The 22961-nt window shown below is 38.6% G+C and overlaps 1 protein-coding gene across 6 annotated transcripts in view; it reads right to left on the reverse strand.

The window, feature by feature from the left end:
- BRD1 (bromodomain containing 1) overlaps positions 1-14253 on the reverse strand; it is a 43524-nt gene extending 29271 nt beyond the window's left edge. For all 6 annotated transcript variants that reach the window (XM_070948016.1, XM_070948015.1, XM_070948014.1 and 3 more), the window contains exons 1-4: positions 13949-14253; positions 7755-9132; positions 3061-3217; positions 2600-2731 (exon numbers count right to left, since the gene is read on the reverse strand). In XM_070948016.1, coding sequence (XP_070804117.1) covers positions 2600-2731; positions 3061-3217; positions 7755-9118 — 1653 coding nt within the window. In that variant the 5' untranslated portion in view covers positions 9119-9132; positions 13949-14253. The remainder of the gene's footprint in view (positions 1-2599; positions 2732-3060; positions 3218-7754; positions 9133-13948) is intronic.
- Positions 14254-22961: the final 8708 nt, after the last annotated feature.

Raw genomic sequence — 22961 nt, forward strand, 5'->3', positions numbered from 1 at the left:
ATGTAGGAGTTACATCTGACATGTAACTATAATGCTCTCTTAAAAGATTTAGTAAACTTCACCATATTTAACCTTGGTATTGAAAGGAGATAAGTCTAATTGTTGTTTGGTTTTTAAAGCTATCAATTCTGAAATACAATTTAACAAAAAATAACCATATAATAGTAATTATATATTGAGTATTCAGATTTCCCCTCCTTTTACAACAAATGATTGTTTTTCTACACTTTAAAAAAACAATGATTTAGTAGATATGATGATACAGGAATCTTTAATATATAGTATATACGTTGATCAAAGAAGAATGATTTTTTCCTTCTTTCTTTGAGAATAGGTTATAAAAAATATTTACTAAGCTTAACCAAAATTCACCTTCACTAGAATTATATATATTAAAACAAACTTAATTCTACAAGTAGCAATCATTTATGTTGTACCACTCATACACAAGAGGGAGTCCCTATAGTTGCAGTAGTGGGTAACACTATTGTTGGGGTAAGCAAAATTATGCAAAATATAGAATGGAAATAAGAAATAATAAGCTAAAGAAATGCCAACATAATACTTCATATTTTAAATACCTCATATTTTAATAACTTTGCAAACAACCCGAGACTACCAGATTCATATAGCAATTCAAACATTGTTTTTATTTTGTTTTTTAAAATTCTTATCTCTTCTGATCGTCTTGAGGATCTTATTAATTCCAGCCAACCATGACTTCTGCTTTCCCCTTTCTCTCAGCTAATTCACATTCTTAAATACATATATAAGTACTTTCTATATAACAACTGCTTTAGACATGAACCATTCATAGTTATGGTGATGAAAAAGTAGCTTTGCAATCATTGCCTAAATTTAGATTTCACAGCATTTATCACATTTGCCATTACTGTCAGTTAAGTATACATTGTCCTGTGTCTGACCCATTCCCCCTTCCCCACCCCACTCCCACCAAGAGTAGAGAGATCACGAAACAAGCTATCACCACCTGACAATACAGCACATCCCTAAAAAATACTAACTTTCTTTATTGGCTGACAGCAACTGCCTGAAATTAACAATTTATCAGTTTCACATTAAAGGCTTTTGTTAGGTTCCTAGTGTCTCCTAGTTGATTAGTTTCAATGTGTATTCCTCATTGTGTACTTCAGGGGTGGATTCGACTTACCTTTACTACCGGTTCACAATGGGAGCGCACGCATACGCAGAAGCTTCTGCACATGCGCAAGATCATCAATTATGACGTCCGGGCGGGTGGGCGAAGCTTCCCGCCGCTTTTACTACCGGTTCTAAAGAACCAGACAGAACCGGGAGCAACCCACCACTGATGTACTTGCTGCCTTCTAATTCCATCCTCTCCAATGAATGTAAACCCAAACATTAATTCTATTTTTGATAATTATCACAGCACTGCGGTAAGCATTCCAAAGGGTGGAGAGTGGGAAAAAGGGGCTGTATGATTTTTTTCCTTTTTACTTGGTTTCCTTATGAGTTGAGTTCTGAAAGCCTTTCTGGCTATATGAGCTGACTTCGCCATTTAGGTTTCTATCCTTCTGATGCTGTATAGCAAAGGAAAGCTGAAATAAAATCCTAACAACAGTTTGTGGTCATGTGTTTTTTACTTAATGACTATTTTGTTAATTACTGAGTTGCTGGTTCCAATTGCGGTCACTTTTGTGGACCTCTGAAGTTAACTAACAATATGATATTTAGTCATTCTTTATATAACAAAATCACTTCAATATATTTCTTTTGTACTGCTCACTTTTGTTTTCAATTTATGTTAAATACTTCCATTGTTAATTTTATCTTGTTTTAGTTTACCACACACACAATTAAGTAATTTTGTGCTATTTTTAAAAGGCCAAAAGGATGCTGATTATTAGAAAATAACGCTGCCACAATAATTTGCCTATTGGAAAGCCTAGATAAATTATACAGATTATACTTTCCAAATTCCTGAAGTCAGGGGGAAGACTTATGTTTCTCTATAGCTCCAAACCTTGAAATGATGTTGAATTATGTTTTATATTCTAATTGCTTCAGAAATTCAAAAGAATACAGGGCTTTCTCTGATGGACTTATTCCTTCCGAAATGCTTCCTATTATGATTATTACTAACACTCAGGCTTTAAGAATAGGGTAATTGGATATAGTACAAAGAGAAAAGAAAAAAATATTAAAAAAGTAGTCTTAGTTCTTTATGGAATGAGCAAAATTACCCCCCTTTCACAAAGGTATCAACTGACTTTCTATCTGTTAATAGAAAAAAACACTACTGCTATGGCCAGCCTAAGCACTTAAAGAAGAGATGTAATCTTGGACTTGCTAGAAGGGGCAGTGCAAGAACATACGAGCAATTATTTCTAGAAAGTGATTAAACAATGACATAAATGATCTAACGTTGCTGTCCCTTCCTTCTACCATCCTAGATGATATCATTAATCCTCACTACAGTGCTTGCTATTACAGTAGATGTAAAAGGGAAAATAAAATCTCTCCCATTACAGGAAAAACAGCCCTATCGTTTCCATTCACTACCAAGTGAAACTTGAGGTATGTAAACTCAGACAAAATTGTCAACAGCTTTATATACCTGTTCTCTTTTTAATTTTTCTCTTTTTCGTATAAGCTCTATCAACAACCGTGCTCTTTCAAGATCATGACGGAGTCTTTGCCAGTACTTCAATTTCTCTTTTAAGGCTTGTGTTTCTTCATCATCTTCCCTCTTAAGAAAGAAAAAAAAATCATGTATTTGTTAGTTTAATTGTAACATTAAGTAGCTAATAACTCTATTGCAAAAACAACTGTTAGTACATTTTGCCTTCAGTACAAAATTGGCAATGCTTTTTCTTCATGTAAAACACAGCACGTCAATTTTGTATTTACACTTAATTTAATTCATATACCGTATATTTACTCCTTGTGTAAAATATAAGCATTCACGTAATTTATATTATTCATAATTATAGTGGTCCTGGATAATTGTACCCATACATTATTAGCTCAAATATGCCAAATAATTTAATCATATGTGAAGTAAGGAAATAAAGATACCTGTTGCGTGTTTCTTTGTGACTGCAAGCTGGACTGCAGTCTTCTCAATAAAGGAACACCATTTCTGGACAACCTTTTAAGTAGCCAGTAACTGTGGACTCTTTCTACAAATTGCTTCTTTCGCTGAATTGCCACCTGATTCATAATTTTATTTAATCTAAACAGGAAAGAAAGAAAGAAGTATTAGTATTTTAAAATAAAACACAGAATATTTTTAATTATAAATCTGACCAGATTTTATTGTTGTTTCAAAAATATTCTACTATACAAACATCTTCACATGGTTCTGTATCCAAAGAACAACTTGGTGCAAAGATACTTTTTTTCAATTATTTCTCTAATATTAGATACTTGTGTCACAAATTGTTGGTAGAAATCCCTTCAAGTTTAAAAAATGTATTTTATATTAAAGAAGAATGCTAAACAAACATATAGTAACATTTTTGGCATGGGGAATCAGTTACAATTATTTAGGTTCAGAATACTATTATCAGTTATACAGAAACTACAAAATCTGATGTATCACATTATTTAATTCTTCTATACTTTGAAGTATTTACTCAGATCTCCAGAGTAAGATTACAAAACAAACTCTTAACAATTCATATATTCAAAAATCTTCAATAAGTAAAAGAATATATATTCATTACAAATTTTGTTAATTATTTAACATTCCAGAGTAAGGTTACCAAACAAACGCTCAATACTTAAACACTTCATATATATATATATATATATTGAAGTGTGTGTGTGTGTGTGTGTGTGTGTGTGTGTGTGTGTGTGTGTGTGTGTGAAAGGTTAAAATCTCGGGTGTTTTCCCATGTCATTAAAAGTCTGTTAGTTAAAATGCTTAAAATCTTAAAATCCTGGCTAAAATCCCAGCTCAAAATCCTCTAAAATCCTAACAAAACACTTTGTAAGGTCTTTTAAAACTTTGGCTAAAATCCTAACCAACACTTTAAAAGTTCTTTTGGCAACGTTTCGACAAGCTCTCTAACTTGTCATCATCGGGCCCCTACTTTCAGTTTAGAAGCTGTGGGTATGCTGCAAGGTTGGAGTTGTCGCTTTTCTCTGTTCGCTGCTGCTGACGTATGCTGGTTAGCCTGCAACTCTGTGTCCTGATTGGAGGGCAACCGTTTTCTCTTCTGCTTCATTATCATAGCTGCAGCCTGACTGCGTGTTAAAGGCCCAGCTTTCTCTGGTTCTCTATTACTAACTGTCACCTGCAAAGAGGGAAGGATTCTGGTAGGCATCACAACACCACTGGTTGCCTGTTGAGATCTCAGCCTATCTTCTAATGACGTGGGAAAACACCCGAGATTTTAACCTTTTACATACACACACCCGCGAAAACCTGAGAAGACACACACATATATATACACACACCTTCAATAAATAAATGACACAATTCATTACAAATTGTGTTAACTCAATTTTTTACCGCTTTCATCATTACCATTATATAAGGCAGATCTGCATAAAAGTTCACAATACTTAAATCAATTAAATTTATTTATTTTTGGAAGATTTTAGACCACAGGTTCATACATATTTGTCAGTCACTTTTATTATTTATTTATTAGATTTGTATGGTACCTATATCAACCATCGAGTTACTTTAATTCATGAAACCTTCATAGCATCTTCTTGATTTCCTAGAGATTAATTTTCAGCTGATAGATGAGTTATGCAATTGGCTATCTATCTGCTTGATATATCCTCTAGTTCTATTATTATTCCAATCTTATTTGCTTCATCTAAGTCAGGTTGTCAGCAACTTGCGGCTCTGGAGCCGCATCTGGCTCTTTGGGCCCTCTGCTGTGGCTCCATGTCAAGTGATCCCACCACTGGCTGGCCCCACCCCTCTCCCTCCCCTCCCAGTCACTCCTTGCCTGGCCTGAGAAGCTAAGGGTGACGGCGGGGGATGGAGAAGCGGCCAGGGGAGAGACAGAGAGATACAGAGCATGGGAGAGAAGCAGACATAGAGAGATACAGAAAGAGGGGGGGAGAGAGAGGGAGAGAGGGGGGAGGGAGAGGGAGAGGGAGATGTCAAAAGGGTTTTTTTTTTATTCCCGGTGTTTTTTAACAACCGGTTCTCTTCCTAATGACTGGCTGGGTAGGCGTGGCCGGGGGGGTCATGTGAGTGGAAGTGAGTGACTTCGAGTTGGCCACACCCAGGTTTTGTGGCTCCCGGTGTTTCCTTTTCTGTGGGAAATGGGTCCAAATGGCTCTTTGAGAGTTTAAGGTTGCAGACCCCTGATCTAAGTTTACTAACAGGTGCACCCTATTTCCTAGAGTTATTTCTCAGTATAAACTGAATTAGATAATAAAGTATTCTATTTGAAAAAATAAATACAATTAAAACACCACTGGGAGCAGATATAATTATAGATGAGTACTAAAAACTGATATTAAAACAAACTTATAAGAAATAGGCTTTATACACTTGAGTAAATAAATGAAAAAAGACATAATTATCATCCATTTCCCCCCTTCAGATTATGGTTCCCCAAACAATAACTAATGCTATTTGTGAAGGGAAGCATTTTCCATAAATTTAGTATAATATTGAGAATTCCAGTCTAGAGGAAACTTGGCTACCAGAATAAAGTGTATTTGCTCCCCCAATCTCTTATTATAATGAATTGTGAAACCCTATATCCCTTCTTAGTTTCACTGGGTTTAATAATTTAACACTATCTACAAATACTTATTAAGTTCTGAGCAGTATTTATTTTACAATCTAGAAAGGACAGGGTTTTTTAAAAAGTAGATTACAAACTACCTTCATTTTTGAGAAACAACACAATTATTATATTTTAGCTTAAAAGTCTTTCTTATTAGTCCAAGGACATTCAGAACGGAAATTTTCAATAGGACAACATTTTAAAATAACATTTAAAAGTAACAAGCCTTGCTCCTGATGTATTCCGATCGAGTGTATTCCAATCGAAAAGATTTTATAAATTTGTAACGTGCAAGTACAAGACTGTTTTATTTTAACAAACCTGAAGGCAGAGCTGCCTGACATATTCATATTAGTTAATACTAGCAGCACATTATCATTTAATAGTTCAATAAACATTTTAAAATATTCTTAAATTCTTAGTATTAAATTATCCAGAACACATATGTACAGAAAAAGGTTCTAAAGTTGCTGTTACATTAAACATAAACTGAAAATTGTTAGAAATCAAGTAAGGAATATCATAATACAATTCTACATAGTTTATTCCTGACTTCAAAGTATTGCCTGCCAAAAAGGAAACAAACTATAGATATCTGTTCAAGTATCAAACTAAATAAACTACAAAAAGAATTTCTTTGTTCTGCTTAAATATAAGTCACGGACAAGGAACAATGTACATTAGCTAAAGTTATCTGTTTCATAGCTTATAAATTTGTACTTGAAGTTCACTTAAGTTCTAGAAACATTTTGGAAGTCTGAAGAGTTAAATATTTGATATATTTAAGATATAAGACACAAGAACAAACAATATTTTGTTTTCCAAATAGCCAGACTGTGCAATGCCAATGATGTAGGATTATGGAAGCTGTATTGCAAAATATGTAAAGGACAAAATTTTGTTTCTTCTTAGCAAGCACACAAAATGCAATACAACTCCCTTCTTCTTTCTCCATAAGATATGTCTGCAACTTGAATAATAATTTAGAAACTGATATCTGATATAAATATAAACTGATATGTGTTTTTGAAAGCAGCATATTACTAAAATCAATTATACACAAGAAAACATGTAATGCTTCACCATATAGTTTATTAAACAAAATTGAATAATTCCAAATAGCTGGAATAGGCAGCTGATCAGGGACATAATCAAAGTATGCACAATTTCTTTCATGGAATACTAAATATAGACAAGGAAAAATCAAAACATACGGTTTAGGATCAGTTTACTAAACTAGCTGAAAGGAAATTTAGTAGAAATGAAAGGAAAATACTTCCTCTCACACTATATAATTAACTTGTGAAATTCATTACTATCAGACGTGATTACGGTCACTCATCTGGATGGTATTAAAACAAGAGAGGATAAAGGCATGAAGAACAGGTCTATCAAGGCTTTTAAGTCTTGAAAAGTCAGTGTTACTTCCAGATTGGAAATAACATGCCTTCAAATACCAGATGAAAAGAAACAACAACAGGATGGGGTTATGTTCCTACCTCTGGCTTGCATAGCTTCAGATTCAAAGGCAAAAAGATGCTCTGGAGCATGACTGAGCACTCACACAGCAACTCCTTAAAGAGCTGGATTGTTTCCCAGGATCATGTAGCTATTCTTTGCAGCTGTGGCATTATCCAAAGAAAAATCTTTATTTTAATGAGTTACAGACAGGTGCTACATATGCAAATCCACATACTCCAGGGCAACTTTCTGCCTTTGAAACATAAACACTGCATAGCCCTAATACATATCTAGCAGTCATTCTCAATTAGTCACCAGGCTTACCTATTCCAAATTAACACAAGGAAAACAAATGAAAACCATTTATGACTGAAATTTATTGCTAAAGTAAAATCTAAAAGAATGACCATTTCTCATTTCCTTTAATTGTTAATAATCTGGAGCCTTTAGTGCATCTTGTCCTGAAAAAGCCTATTAACCATTAATTTTTGCTTCTCATTAATAAGTTGGTAACACTGACAACTGCAAAAAAAAATATTTTCTTACCTCTGGGGAGGGACACATGGAGCAGATACTGCAGGCATAACCGCACATGTTTCAGTTAGTGTTTTCTTTGACTTTTTAGCTTTTTTTCTGATCCTTGATGTAGACCTGGTTTTGGGCATGCCCTCCTTTCGATAGAGGCCATTTTTCATTTCAGCTTCTCCATAAATATTCAGAGGCCTCCGAACAGATCCTGGTGGTGTATGTATATCGCAATATGCAGTTTTTTTCACTGAGAATGTTGTGCTGCCACCAGTTAATTCTTTCACGGGTTCCATTTTCATATACAAACCAGCTTTTTGAGCGCATGTAACATGGAATGCTGTGTAACAGTTTGCTTTGTGGCACTGAATACAGGCACCAACACCTTTCTGTTTACAGAGGTAGCATGTTAACTTCCATCGGGCAGGGGGAATGTTTTTGACTCCATCTATTGGCTCAATAAAAACTGTATTGGCAAATCCAACCTCTGGAATCCAAAGAGCACACACAACATGTCCCCACCGATCATCATCAGTCTTTTTAAAGGCACCTCCTTTGTTTGGACACAGTACACAGTCTACAGGCCTTGAACGGGATTGCAGACATTGCCTGCAAAGCCACTGGCCCTCAGGTATATATGGCACCCCGTAACACTCCTGATGCACTGCTAAATTACACATGTCACAAAAAAGAATCACATTGCTGTTCTGACATTCTCCATCCATGCAAATACAACAAACTGCATCTTCGTCAATTAAAGATTGATGTTCACCCTGTTTTTGAGTCTCGCAGTAAGACTCTTTTTCAAAACGGTCCATAAGAAATTCAAACATATTTTGTGATACAACTGAGACTCCATCACTTTTTCGCTTCTCATTGATTATTTCTAACCATGCATAATCTTCTTCATCCATATCATACTCTACTTCATTATCTAGTTCTTCTGAGGACTTTTCAATAAATTTGTAATAGGTTGGAGGTCTACGAGGTGCAGAAGGTGGGCTATATTCAACAACATGCACTTTTGGTTCTGGAAGAGTACTTGCAGTGGGTGGAATGCCATGTGTGTTTGGGAGAGTTTCACTTTTCTTTTTAACTTTATTGTTTCTGTGCCTCTTTGCTCTCAGAGAGACCAATGGCCTCTCGCTATTTTCTTTATTGCTGTTGCATTCACTTAATTCTTGGGCTGTAAGATCATCTTCCAATATAATCTCTAAGGGTTCAAAGATACTGATTCGGTGTAAGCGACCTTCAATTTCTATCTCTACCATCCTTTGCGCTTGGGCATAGGTTAAGGTTTCTCTCGTAGGGGACCGTTTAATACTGCATGGAGAAGAAGAGTGCCGTGCTGAAGATACTCGATGACATCTTCCTTTCCTCCTCATTTGGTAATGATTACCTACAATTTAAAAGAGTGATTGTTAAAATAGTAAGCTTGAACTATACTATAAAAACAGGAAAGTTTACTTTTTTTCTCTTGAACGGTAAGGCTAGTACCTGCATTTTTGAAAAATATGTACTAGAAAACAAAACACACAACTTAGAATGAAGAATTCCACATCTGTTTTACAATTATAGTAATTGATATTAGTATCTACCTTTATCCTACATTAGAAACATATTCTTATATTATAGGAACAACTTTTGAGACAAAATGAATAGAAAACACTGCTTTAATTGAAAAAAAAAATGGTCTAAAGATAAAAGTCTATCCATAGTATAATTATCTTAAAATTATTAAGCAACTTAAATTATTCTGAAATTCCTACTTTTAAAAGCTCATTTACAGACATTCACAAATTAGTTTTGTTTTCCGTATCACAGAATTATAGAGGACTAGGAGAGACCTTGGAGATCTTCTAGTTCAACCCACTGCCCAAAGCAGGAGACTTATACCATCCTGGACAAATAGTTGTCTGATCTTCTCTTGAAAATGTCTAGCAATGGAGAACCCACAACTCCAGGAGGCAAGCTGTTCCACTGATTGTTTTCACTTTCACTTTCCTCATTAGTTCCACATTGATTCTTCCTCTGAGGCGTTCCACCCATTGCTTCTTGCCTGTCCTCAGGTTCTATGAAGAACAAATCAACACTCTGTTCCCTTCCTTCAAGTACTGGAAGATGGCTAAGCCTTTTCTTTATTAGGCTAGACATACCTAGTTCCCTTAGCTGTTTATTGTGCAATCCAGAAACTTTATCATCTTTGATGATCTTCTCTGAACTTTTTCTAGGGGCTTCTACATCTTTTTTTGTATCATGGTGACCAGAACCAGATGTAGTATTCCAAGTGGGACTTCATTAGTGAAATACAGGTAGTCCTCCACTTACAGCTATTCACGGCTCCTCAGAAACAATTGAGAAAAAAAATATCTGGAATAGTAATTGACCAAAAAGTAACTTCTAATAATGATGTAGCTCCCTATTTCTTTTGATGTTCTCAGATCATATTATGTTGTTGCATTACTGCAGTTATCATTTAATTTTCAGTCTTGCTTGCCCACACATGACAACAGCTCAAGTAACATCAGGAACTGTCCATGGAAGACTTTCATTCCCAAAGTATAGTGGGAGGAAATTATCTTTGTTGTAATCGATTTCTTATAAACGCAGAGAGAGTGCGTTTAAAAAAAACCTGGAAACCTTTTCATGGAGAGTAGAACTAAAAATGGCAAGAAAAATAGACCAAAATCACATTACTATTGGTGAGTGGGAATTGGTGTAAATATTTTCCGGGGTGTGTGTGTGGGAGGGATGAAAACTCTAAATGTAATTCCAGTGAGTCAATCAGAGTTCATTTTTTCTAATTTTTTTCTGGAAAGTTTCACTGATGCAGTTGATTCTATTTTAACAAAAGTGCAAGATAGGACAAATAATAATCCTTATGTACCACACATATATTATGTATTCTATTTGGAAAAGTTGTACTGTAATGTGAAGTAGATTAGACTTAAAGTACACATTTAAAACATGTAGAAAAATAATTCATGTTTGGACCATTCTGATCAAGAGTACCCAGATAAAGACTATACGTTAAGACATATCTATAGAGCTCTGCTATTCCCAATTAATTCCCCTCTCAAACTTTAGCATATGGATATATAGTACTCAAGAACACTGAACAGAACAGGACATTTGTCTAGAGCTCCCTTACACCAATAAGTCAAGGAACATGAGCAAATAGAATTACCAGTAAATAAGTTGGTGAAGAGTATGGAACAAAGCTCAATAAGATCTTATTCCCACTATAAAGATTCTGTACCCATTCAGCAAAGAACCAATTACAATTACAAATAAGCAAAAACATAAACTGTTAGGAGGAAAATATATTTAATAATTTTCAATTATCTTCTGTTCCAAATGAATCACCAACACACTATAAACTACATTTAAAACTTTACTCAACCATTTGGTTATCATAAATTTAAGAGCTGCCAATAAGTTAAATCTTTTCACTGGACCAGCATTTCTGAATCTTGGCAACTTGAAGATGTGTCTTCAACTTGAACTCTCAGAATTCCACACATATCTTTAAGTTGTGAAAGTTGAGTAACACCGCAGTGCTGTTTTTCAGGAAGAGTCATCTACTGAAGATGAATCCTGCAGTGTTCAAGGGTTGGATTTCTAACTTCCATCTAATTCTCTAAAGTTTATACGTCTTCCTGTAAAAATTTATATCAGGGCGCATGTGCAAACTATGTCTTAAGTCATAGTACCAGTTTTTCTGAATGACATTAATTTATGCTCATAATTTACTTAGATTAGAATCTCAATTTCTTTCTACTTTTCAAACTCATTATAAAGCTTTATTAAAAAATATAGAATCCTAAAACACAGTTAACCATATAACTTTTTAAAATTAGTTTTTGAAAGCATTCCTGTCATAGGTAATGCATAATACCAATTACTGTAGAATAGCTAAGCAATCAAGAACTGATAAAGCTGCTATAGACTAAAAAGACTTTTTAAACAGTATATATTTTAAGTGAAATTATGTTAAAATAGTGATAAGAAATAATAGCATGTGCAGAGTTCCATAGACTTAACATTTATTCCATGGGCTATTTAATATATATTTCCATTTGTACAACAATGTATTCACAAATCTTGCATCAAAATAAATATTTACAAAAATCAAAAGTTATGATTTACTTATTTTTAAAATAGCATCTTATAGCCAAGTTTAGTTTCTAACCAAAAACGGTAATCTTTTACATTTGTAAATAACTATATACAACTTTAAAAGTATGTTACAAGTAGCAATTTAGAATGTAATTTTATGCTTATAAAATAGAATATAAGATTTCAACAGGTTTCATTCTCAAACACAAAGCACACTACAGTTCATCCCAACATTTCTTTCTTAAACAATCTTTTACGGTAGGCCATTATTATAATTTTACAGCCAGTAAGACAGATATCCCAGTTCTAAGCATGCAGACATACCCCAAGCAGGTAGTCCTCAATTTACAACTATTTAAAGTTACAATGTCAGTGAAAAAGGTGACGTGACTATTTTTCACACTTAACAAACACTGCAGTATCTCCATGTGACCAAAATTCAGATGCTTGATAACTGGTTTATATTTATGATAGTTGCAGTATCCAAGAGTTACGTGATCATCTTTTACAACCTTCTGACAAGCAAATGGGTAAACCAGATTGACTTAACATCAGTGTTACAAACTTAACAACTGCAGCAATTCATTTAACAACTCTAGCAAGAAAGGTCATAACATGGAGTAAAACTCACTTAACAAATGTGAGCAACAGAAATTTTGGGCTCAATTGTGGCTGTAAGTCAAGGTCTACCTGTACAACATAAACTATCTGTATTAACTTCAGAGAATGCTTAAATCAAACATTGTCAAAATTATTTCAGACAACAAACAGATGTGGTTGAATTCAACATAATTATTAAACTGAAGCAATAACAGTCAACACTTCTTGCAACTGAAGTTATTATTTATTTATAACCTGCTTTTATTATTTTTTTTACATATAACCCAAGGCAGTGAATGTATCAAAAATATCTTCCTCCTATTTTCCCTGTGGAATGAGTTGGGCTGACAAAGTAACTGGCCCCAAGGTCCCACAGCTGGCTTTCATGGCCAAGGCAGAACGTGAATTCTGGTCTTCTGCTTTCTAGCCTAGTTCCTTAACCATTAGATCAAAATGACTATTGCATTAAATATTCTCAAAAACACTAATATGCAAATTTTACTATTTGCTGAACTTCTGATATCATCTCTTTAATACAAAAACAGGAACACTATTTTCCCCAGTTCACTTAAAAGATACATTCAGATGAATAATAATTTATTAAATTTTCATGCCAACCAACTCTCAACCACTCTGGACAGAGGAGAACCCTATCTATCAATGCTACTCTTAGTAACTCCAGCAACCTAATCCCCTTACATGTTTACCCTCAAATCTATACCCATGTGGCGGGCAGAACCCACTTGTGGGCACAGTGACCAAGTCAATGGAAGGGCAAACTGCATTTCACCCAAAAAGTGAAAGTGATCTTCAGAGAAATTAATCCATCCTCCCCCCCCTTGACGTCATCAAACCTAACCCTTTCGAGGAAGAAAACTGATCTGAATGCCTGAAACGAGGCGCAGAGAGCAATTTTCTCCCCAGTTCCCGAGCAACTGAATCCCTGGCACGGGGGAGGGCGGAAAAAAAAAAAAAAGAAGAACTTGAAGCGGCCATGCCTTCCTTCTCTCAGAATGGTTCGCCCCACACGAGTCATCCCCCCCCCAGCCCCAAACATTGGTTTCTCCCAGCCCTGTCCGCGCCCATCGTGACATAAACACACACGCTGAATGGCTCCGGAGCACGCCTCTTTTCCCCTCCCACACCCCGCCTCCGCGCCGATGGTTCCTGCCCAGACCCCACTGGCTCCCCTCCCCCACGTCCTCCCCCCCCCCACAACACTCCCAGAATGGTTCCTTCCGCACCAGGCCCAGCCACTCTTTCTCCAGCCTCCTCCGTCGCCAGCGGCCCCCCGGCGCGCCCTTTCCTTCCTTCGCCCGCTTTCCCCACCCCTGCCGGGACAATACTCGGGCCGCAAACATGGCGCCCGCCCAATGCCGTCCTGCCTCCGCAACTCTCTCGGCCCAGCGGAGCCGACTCGAGAGGCCGTGCCAGAAGCCGGCCAGTTTCTTTTCCCCAACCTCCCCTCACCCCGCCCCGAGGTCTCCAGCGCTCACCTGAGGGAGCCGCAAGGACGCGGCTGACAGGCCCTCCTCCTTTTTTACTCGAGACACCGAGCTGGGTTTGAACGAACGGCGGCGGAGGCGCTCCTCCGGCTGTTAGCGCCCGGCGGAAGGGAGACCGAGGCGGCAGCGGATAACCCGCGCCGTCGCGGCCGCCCGCGGGTTCCCGGTTGCGGCGGCGGCGGCGGAGGAGGGGGTGGTGGTTGCTGGATCCGGCTGCAGCGACGCATTCGGGGCGGGAGGCGGAGCGCGTCGCCAAGGGCCGCAGTCCGGCTGCGGGTTGGGTGCGGAGGCGCCCGTGGCCGAGAATCTTCCCCTCCTCCTCCTCCTCCTCCCCCCCTCGGCACAAACAATGCGGCGGCTTCACCACAGCGCTCGCGCCGGCGGGGGAGGGGAGGGAGGGAGGGAGCGCGCTGGGGGGGCCAGGAGGAGGAGGAGGAGGAGCAGGACGTGAGGGCGCCAGGCACCTCCCAGCCCCGCGGACGACGCCGACGCAAACGGCAAAAGACGAGACGCCGCGCGTTTTGTGGGCGGAGCCAACGGGTCGCTTTCCTCTTCCCTTCTCTCTCCTCCCCCCACCCGCACGAAGTTCGTCACCCCTCCATCAGCCAATCATCGTGGGGAAAAGGTTTAAGGTTTCTCCCCCCCCCTCCAAGCCTCTCTCTCGGCGGACATAAAATGCTTGAGGGAGCGGGAGTTCGCGCGGGGTGGGTTGTGGTGTGTGTTGTGTGTATGTGTTTTGTTTTGTTTTGTTTTGTTTTGCTGGTTGGCTATTAAAACTTGCCGGGTTGAAAAGCCAAAAGGCAGTTAAAGAAAGCTAAGCCTTGTTGAAATGTGGTGGTGTTGAAATGGAGCCATTTTGGTTCACTCCAATTTAAAGGATGATGGTTTGGGATTAACTCTGGTTGACTAGCCGAGACGGGACTTGCTGAGGAATTCGTGAGCAGGGAACTCCTGCGTTTCTCTTCCCAGAAGCCATTTCCTCTTATTTTTTTTAATTTGATTTATATGCCGCCCTTCTCCGAAGACTCAGGGCGGCTTACAATGTGCTCAGCAATAGCCTTCATCCTTTTGTATATTTATACAAAGTCAGCTTATTGCCCCCACAACTGGGTCCTCAATTTACCTACCTTAGAAAGGATGGAAGGCTGAGTCAACCTTGAGCCTTGGCGAGATTCGAACCCTGCAGTAATTGCAGGCAGCTGGTCTTAATAACCAGCTTAATAACAGGGTGCCTTAAACCCCTGTACTACCAAGGCTCTTGCTTTTCCATAGGGTAAATTGGCCTCTGCAGGAATCCCAGATCTTATCTGTAATAAAATTCATGTGCTCCTCCTATTACAGGTAGTCCTCGATTTAGGACCGCAATTTATGTCGTCTGTGAAGGGAGTTTTTCCCCATTGCACAACTTTTCTTGCCACGGTCGTTAAGTGAATCACTGCAGTTGGTAAGTTGGTAACAAAAGTTGTTAAAAGTCAATCTGGCTTCCCCATTGATTTTGCTGGTCAGAAAGTTGCAAAAGGGGATCACATGACCTGGGGACACAGCAAAGGTCATTTAGTATGAACCAGTTTCCAAGCATCTTCATTTTGATCACATGATCGTGGGGCTGCTACCAAGGTGGTGTGAAAAAAAGAGCGGTCACTAAATGAACTGCTGTAAGTCAAGGACTATCTATTGGGTGGCTGCTAGTCACTGTCTTCAATTAATCTACCATATAAGGTTGAGGGGTTATAGAGAGTAAAGGAAATGATCTTGACAGAAACATGCAAGAACATTTACAAATATAGGTAACTTTTACCTAAGGAAAGGGATAAAACATTGTTTTAATTCTGGGAAGAAAGAATAGTGCTGCTCAGGCAAACACTACTTCTGTGTCTAACTTTAAACTGGCAGAATGAAGCCACCTTTTTGGCTTTGTTGTTGGCAAAAATAAGTCATGATCGGTACATGTTTCTGAAGCAGAGATAGCAGATGGGCTGGGCTCTTTGGTTCTCCATAGTCGCATGTTATCTGCTAAGAGGCTCCATGTGTGCATATTGGTTTTACACTTAGGCATTTCAACTGTCACCTTATTCAAGGTCCTCTTAAGTGATACTAGAATATTATAATATATAATATTATATATAATATTATAATATTATAAGTAAGTGATATTAGTGCTCTTTAGAAGGCCAGATCCTGAAGATGAAACTCAAATACTTTGGCCACCTAATGAGAAGGAAGGACTCACTGGAGAAGAGCCTAATGCTGGGAAAGATTGAGGGCAAAAAAAGAAGGGGACGACAGAGAATGAGGTGGGTGGATGGAGTCACTGAAGCAGTCAGCATGAGCTTAAATGGATTCCAGAGGATAGTAGAGGACAGGAAGGCCTGGAGGAATGTCCATGGGGTTGTGATGGGTCAGACACAACTTCGCAACTAACAACAAAAAAAGTGATATTTGGGAGGTTGGATCCTTCAGCTTTATCCTTCTTTAATGTTACTCCTTGTTTGACAGTCATCATCCATCTTTTAATTCGATTTTGTTCTTATGTATCCTCAATGATTTTTCTTGCCATAAAGCTGTTCCTAAATCTGAGTTTAGGGCATGTCCGTTCAGAGGATGTCGAGGGTTATTCTCTTGTTTAGTTCATTTGGCATTTGCTACCACCTCTTTCCTGATCTTAGGTGGGACAATGCCAGCAAAAGGATATATTTCTCAATTGGTATATATTTGAGACATCCTGTCACTAACCATAATGCTTCTTTGATGGTACTATCAGCTTGTTTCACTTGGGCAGATTTGGCCAAAGCTGATGTGTGTAGTGTAGATGGTTGAGTTCTCCATGTGTAATTTATCAATTTCCTGATGATATTGTTCCGTAGTGTTCAGGCAATGCTGTTTAAAGGAGAGTGTCCTGTCAAGTTTCACGCCGAAATATTTAGGTGTTGGGACAGTGCTGTAGTCTGTTCCCTTGCCACATAACATCCAATTCTTCCCTTGCATCTAAATTTCGGAGGTGGAAAGCACATACTTGGATCTTGCTTGGGTTGGGCTTTAAATGGTTGATAGTGTAATATTGTCCTAATTCTTCAACAGATTAGGATAATTAGGATAAGAAGCCTATCATACGTTTTCCCTATCATGCAGCCACTGCTGTATCATCCACACAGATGATTAGATGTGTGTTGTCAGAGACTGGATGATTGTTTGTATGTATGTTATACCATCTTTTAATAGTTTCCTGTGACATAATTACATTATTTAAATGAAATGGCAATTAAATGAATTAGTTTTTTAAAGCCAATTCTTTCCATTACATAATTAATTTGCTTTGAGATTATTGAAGAAAGTGCCTATAGCAGGTAGGCAGGCTTAGAAGAACTGCAATATTTGATTAGTGGTTCATTATTTTGAATCAATGAACCACATATAAATAGTACGTATTCTGACCTTCAGAAAGATGTTTTATTTAACTTTGTATCATGCAAATGCTTTGGGGTAAAATGAAACATACCATATGACCAAGAGTTAAACTTTTCCATGCAACTCTATGCACATACGATGAAGAGATGTTATAAAGATAAGTCAGTGTGAAATTAAAGCATACAAATATTTTGGACTAGCTATCCTCATTTTCATTTTTTTACAAAATCACACTAATCAAAATAAGGCAGTGGTTTTAGTTGTGTAATCAGATATTCTTTTCAGCTAATCAAAAGGGAAGTTTGCCTTGAATAAATGATTCAAATCTATTTCAACTTTTGGCAGAATTGATCAAAAGTTCACTATCAATGTGATTTTCTAAAAATCACAAGCAAAACTCTGAACTGGAAAACATACTTGAATAATCTATCTACATACTACTAAAACTTTCAACCTGACCTTTAACTGGAGAAAGTAGTGCAAGAAGCCAATAATTTTTGAACCCAGATACCTAAAGTGGGCTTACAGAACGTGTCCAAAATCCATGACCCAATGGGGCATATGTTGTCTAGTGTTAGTGAATACTATCTTCATGTTACAATATAGGTTTTTTTGTTTGGAGTCTTAAGACAAATGTTAAATGCTAAACCGAACTTCCCGTTTTTTTTCCTTCACTCTCTATTATTATGTCTTCATTCCAGTAGTGAAATCCAATTTTTTTTACTACCGGATGTGTGGGTGTGGCTTGGTGGGCGTGGTTTGGCTTGGTGGGCATGGCAGGGGAAGGATACAGCAAAATCCCCATTCCCTCCCCACTCCTGTGGGAAGGATACTGCAAAATCTCCATTCCCACCCCATTCTGGGGCCAACCAGAGGTGCTATTTGCCGGTTCTCTGAACTACTCAAAATTTCTGCTACCGGTTCTCCAGAACCTGTCAGAACCTGCTGGATTTCACCCCTGCTTCAATCTCTGCGTACCCAACTCAGATGTTCCAAGATGAGGAAGAATTCCTTTATCTCATAGATGTCATTCTGTCAGCAAAAACAAATCACTGGATACAGCTGAGAACTGCACAAGAAATGTAAAATTTATCAGGACCAATTAAAGTGTTATTTGCAAAGTCGTGTCCGACCCATTGCGACCCCATGGACAACGTTCCTCCAGGCTTTCCTGTCCTCTACCATCCCCTGGAGTCCATTTAAGCTCACGCCTACTGCTTCAGTGACTCCATCCAGCCACCTCATTCTCTGCTGTCCCGTTCTTCTTTTGCCCTCAATCATTCCCAGCATTAAGCTCTTCTCCAGCGAGTCCTTCCTTCTCTAAAGTGGCCAAAGTATTTAAGTTTCATCTTCAGGATCTGGCCTTCTGAAGAGCAGTCAGGGTTGATCTCTAGGACTGACTGGTTTGATAGCCTTGCAGTCCAAGGGACTCGCAGAAGTCTTCCCCAGCACCATAGTTCAAAGGCCTCAATTCTTTGGCGCTCAGCCTTCCTTGTGGTCCAACTTTCACAACCATACATTGCACAACCATACAATTAAAGTGTAGCAACATAACAAATTTTAGTAAGAACAATTTAAGCTGGATTGTGATCACAATACACATTTACAGCTATTCTGAAGTTTTTGCAAAATTTTCCTACTGATCAATTGTTCAAATAATAGATCAGCATAATATCTAGGTCTTTTTAAAGCATGCAAATTTATTGTTTGCAAATAAAAAAATAGAATATCACCTCTATGAACTGACATTCTTGAAAAACTGAATATTAGAGAAAATATATTAAGAAAATATTATGACCTTTTACTGAAAGTGAAAATGCCTAATTAGAGCTGTATAGAAACTGTAGTAAGTAAAATAAGCCTTTTAATGCTAAAATTTACATTTTAATAACTACAGTAATCAGGTTTCCATGTATTAGGAATGTATTATATTAAATACAAATCCATGTTGTTTTAAAGATTTAATATCTATTAATTGAAATGCATTTCTAAATGTTATTTGAAAAATGCTCAAAGCTTCTGCAATATCCTAAAAGGTAATAGCACACAATGAAATACATTTCATCAAAGAAAATCTAATATAATAGATTTTCCAAATATCAAAATTCTTTCACACCACTTTGTAGATTCTGTAGTTGCTTCCAGACTTCCTATCTCTCTCTCTCTCTCTTTGTAAACTTGGGGCATTTCAGAATTAACTGTTAATTTTCAATTCTCACTACTTTATCTTTCGGGTTTAAAGTGTTTGTGGATTCAGTGCATCTTTACAAAGCAAAGATCACTAAATATGAAAAGAAAACCATACTTTCTAAGTGATAGGATTACATTTACATTTTAACTGTATCTTTCCCACTATCAACTGAAAGGCTTACCATAAAAAGAAACACCACTATATGACAAAATAGGTTGCAGCTTAACTATAAAGCAGAGGTCTTAATACAATTAAATGTATGCATTTATTTTTAAATGACAGGCTTTAAGCATGCAGACCAAATGACCATAAAAGGGTTAAAATATATAAATCTGTGAATCATCCAGTTTTGTCTGGTGATTTCTACAAAACTAAGTATACTTTCAACAATTACACCTGATTTTCAAAGACTAATTAAACCTGATTTTCAAAGACTAATTAAACATAATCTACATATATGTTCCTGGTATTTTGAAATGTATGAAAGGCAAAATTATATTAAACAATTCTGTAGTGATATGTCTCACAAAAATAAAAAATATTGATGTTTTATCTTGGTATAAGCCCAAAGGAATACAACTGGTCAAACAAGTAAATGAACAAAAGCTTTTGCATATTCTTTTTAATGGATCATAATGGTTATATTAGGCATACTCTTAATACAGAATCCTTCAAATGCTGAAGAGACAAATGTCTGGGAGTGAACGAAGCAGTAATCTGATAATTACATGGTTCAATCCAGTGTGATGGAATTCTGTATATTTAGTCAACATACATGTCTCTTCATGAAAAATACATAGCTGTGGAATAAAAAAAATACCTACAGATAAAATATGTGTTTTACATCTCTACACCCAAAGTAGTGGTCATATGGTAAAACACTAAACATATTCAAACTAACAAGCAACAATAGGACTGCTGATTTAAACACATGTATTTTATAAAGCCGAATGAATTATTTGTATTAATACTGCAACTGTAAGTGTTTCATAGTTTTAATAGTAGAGTTAGGATGAAGTTTGTGTTTGTATTTTCAGTTTTCCACACCTATTGCCCTCTATCCATTCTCTTCCATATCTAGTTTACATTATTAATGTTAGGGCAGTACCCTTTCATAGTTTATGAATTTGATTTATATACAAATAAAATAACTGGAAAGGAAATTAAGGCTTTTTGCTCACAGAACTGACACTTGTATGAATAAGCAGCCTTTGAATTTTGTGCATGAGATTGGGCTTGAAGTATATATATCAAATTAGCTTTTTTTTATAAAAATAAAGCTAGTAACAATTGAAAAACACAAGTTTTTTGCCTTTTCTCTCAGCCATTTAGAGAATATTTTATAAGTGTTTACAAGTACACTGGTCATGTAGAATCCCAATTTTTCTACTACAATTAAAACGTAAACCTGGATAGTTTGGAAGCAAGTTCCGAAATACCAGTTATTTACTAACCCTACTAAATACTTAGTCTTTTAAATGCTCTTGTATATTAAAGAGCAGCTTAATGTCCAGCACTAGGAAGAATTTTATCAATTACTAAGGAAGTACAAAACGCGAGGCAATCCTTGCATTAATTCCAGTTAGGTGTTTTTTTTGTTTTTGGTTTTTTTTGCATCGAGAGCCTGGCGATATTAAGGGGCAAAATATGTGTTTTAAGTCAGGGGTCTCCAACCTTGGCAACTTTAAGCCTGGAGGACTTCAACTCCCAGAATTCCCCAGCCAGCAAAACTGCCCAGGGAATTCTGGGAGTTGAAGTCCTCCAGGCTTAAAGTTGCCAAGGTTGGAGACCCCCGTTTTAAGTGATTAATACAGCCTCTCATCCCTGAAACCTCCTCCCCCCCCCCAAAAAAAAGCAGAGTATGGCATCCGGCCCATGAAAACAATATACCTAGGAGCCGAAATCTAGGTAGTAACCTATTCTCCAGAGAGAGCAATTGAGACGCGCGCAAAGAGTAAGATTTTCCACCAGTTCTGGAAACAAGTGTCCGTTCCCTATCGGAGATGATTTTCTGCATCCTTTTCTTTCCGAAGAGGAAACGGCGGCGGTCCACTCAGCATCCGTTTCTGAATAAGGGATCCATCGCTCGCAACTTCGGTTGACACACCCTCAGTCTTCCGAAGCACAAACTGTTCTCCTCCCCATTCGCTCTCGCTTCCTCGACGGCGACCATTTTGTCAGCCCGCTCTTCACTTTTTGCCTGGTTCCCCCACCACCACCTCCCTCCACCCCATGACGACAGCACGCGACGTCCCTCGTGACGCGCACGGCTGCGCCGATGGAAGATCGCGTGCGCGTGACGCTTTTCACCCGGCCAACGGAGGTCGCGACGCGCTTCTCTCTCTCTCGCCGTCTGGGCTTGCCGCTCGGATTTGCGTGCCATGCCTTTGGCTCCGCCTTCCCTTGCTGCCGCTATTGCTGCTGCTGCTGCTGCTGCTGCTGCTGCCCCGAGCGTTGCACATGCGTAGTACGAGCCGGGGCGTCCGAGCCGGGGGAGTCGGAGTTCAGTGTCGCGGTAGCGGGAGACAAAGCGAGTGAGAAAAATGAATGGGACGGGGATACTCGAACCTTCCTGTTAACCTCTTCTGCGCCGGCAGGTAGAGCGGGAGGCGCTGCAAAGAGAGGTGAGGAGAGCAAAGACCCGCCCGTGAGGGGAAGACGGTGTACGCGCGGTGCCTGTCTCCTGCTCCTCCTCCCCCCCCCCCAACAGCCGAAACTCCCTTTCCGCCACCGCCGTGGCAGGGACGCTGGAATCCTTCCGCTGAGGGACGGAGCTCTTTCGTCATCCCAGCCCGGGAGTCGGGAAGGGTCGCCGTGGAATTGGGAGTCGGCCGGGCGCAGGAAACCAACGCCGGCCCGGGTGCGCTGCCCCCTCGCGTGTGTGCGTGCGCCGGCCTTTATTGTTTGAGGGCAGGGAGGAAGCCTCAGTGGGGGGGGGGGGGGGGGTGTTCCCGTGGGGTCCCTTCGAAGAACGGCCACCGATGGGTCTCCCTTGCCATCTCCTGCCTACCCGCCCGCCCCCTTCTTTTCCCCTTTTGGGAAGGCCGCACTTTTCTTTTCAGGGTGCGCAGAACTAGCGCCCCGGCTTTGTCTGGGCTTCATTTTGTCTCCCCGCAGAAATCCACGCAGGCCCCGCACTTCACAAACCGTCCGTTTGTAAAGCAGGGCCGCCCTCCCTCCCCCTTCTTCCTTCGCCTTGCCTCCTCCTCTCCTTCAAGCGAGGAGGCTTCATCCCAATTATTATTATTATTATTATTATTATTATTATTGTTATTATTATTATTATTATTATTATTATTATTATTATTATTATTATTATTATTATTTTATGTCGTCCTTTGCCTTCCTCGCTCTCTTTTTTTTTTTTTTTTGACAGACTTCGTGGCCATATGGCTGCTGGTGGGGAGG

This window comes from Pituophis catenifer, unplaced genomic scaffold (genome assembly GCF_029215685.1).
Source record: "Pituophis catenifer annectens isolate HBS135680 unplaced genomic scaffold, rPitCat1.0.hap2 SCAF_7, whole genome shotgun sequence".
Classification (NCBI taxonomy): Eukaryota; Metazoa; Chordata; class Lepidosauria; order Squamata; family Colubridae; genus Pituophis; species Pituophis catenifer.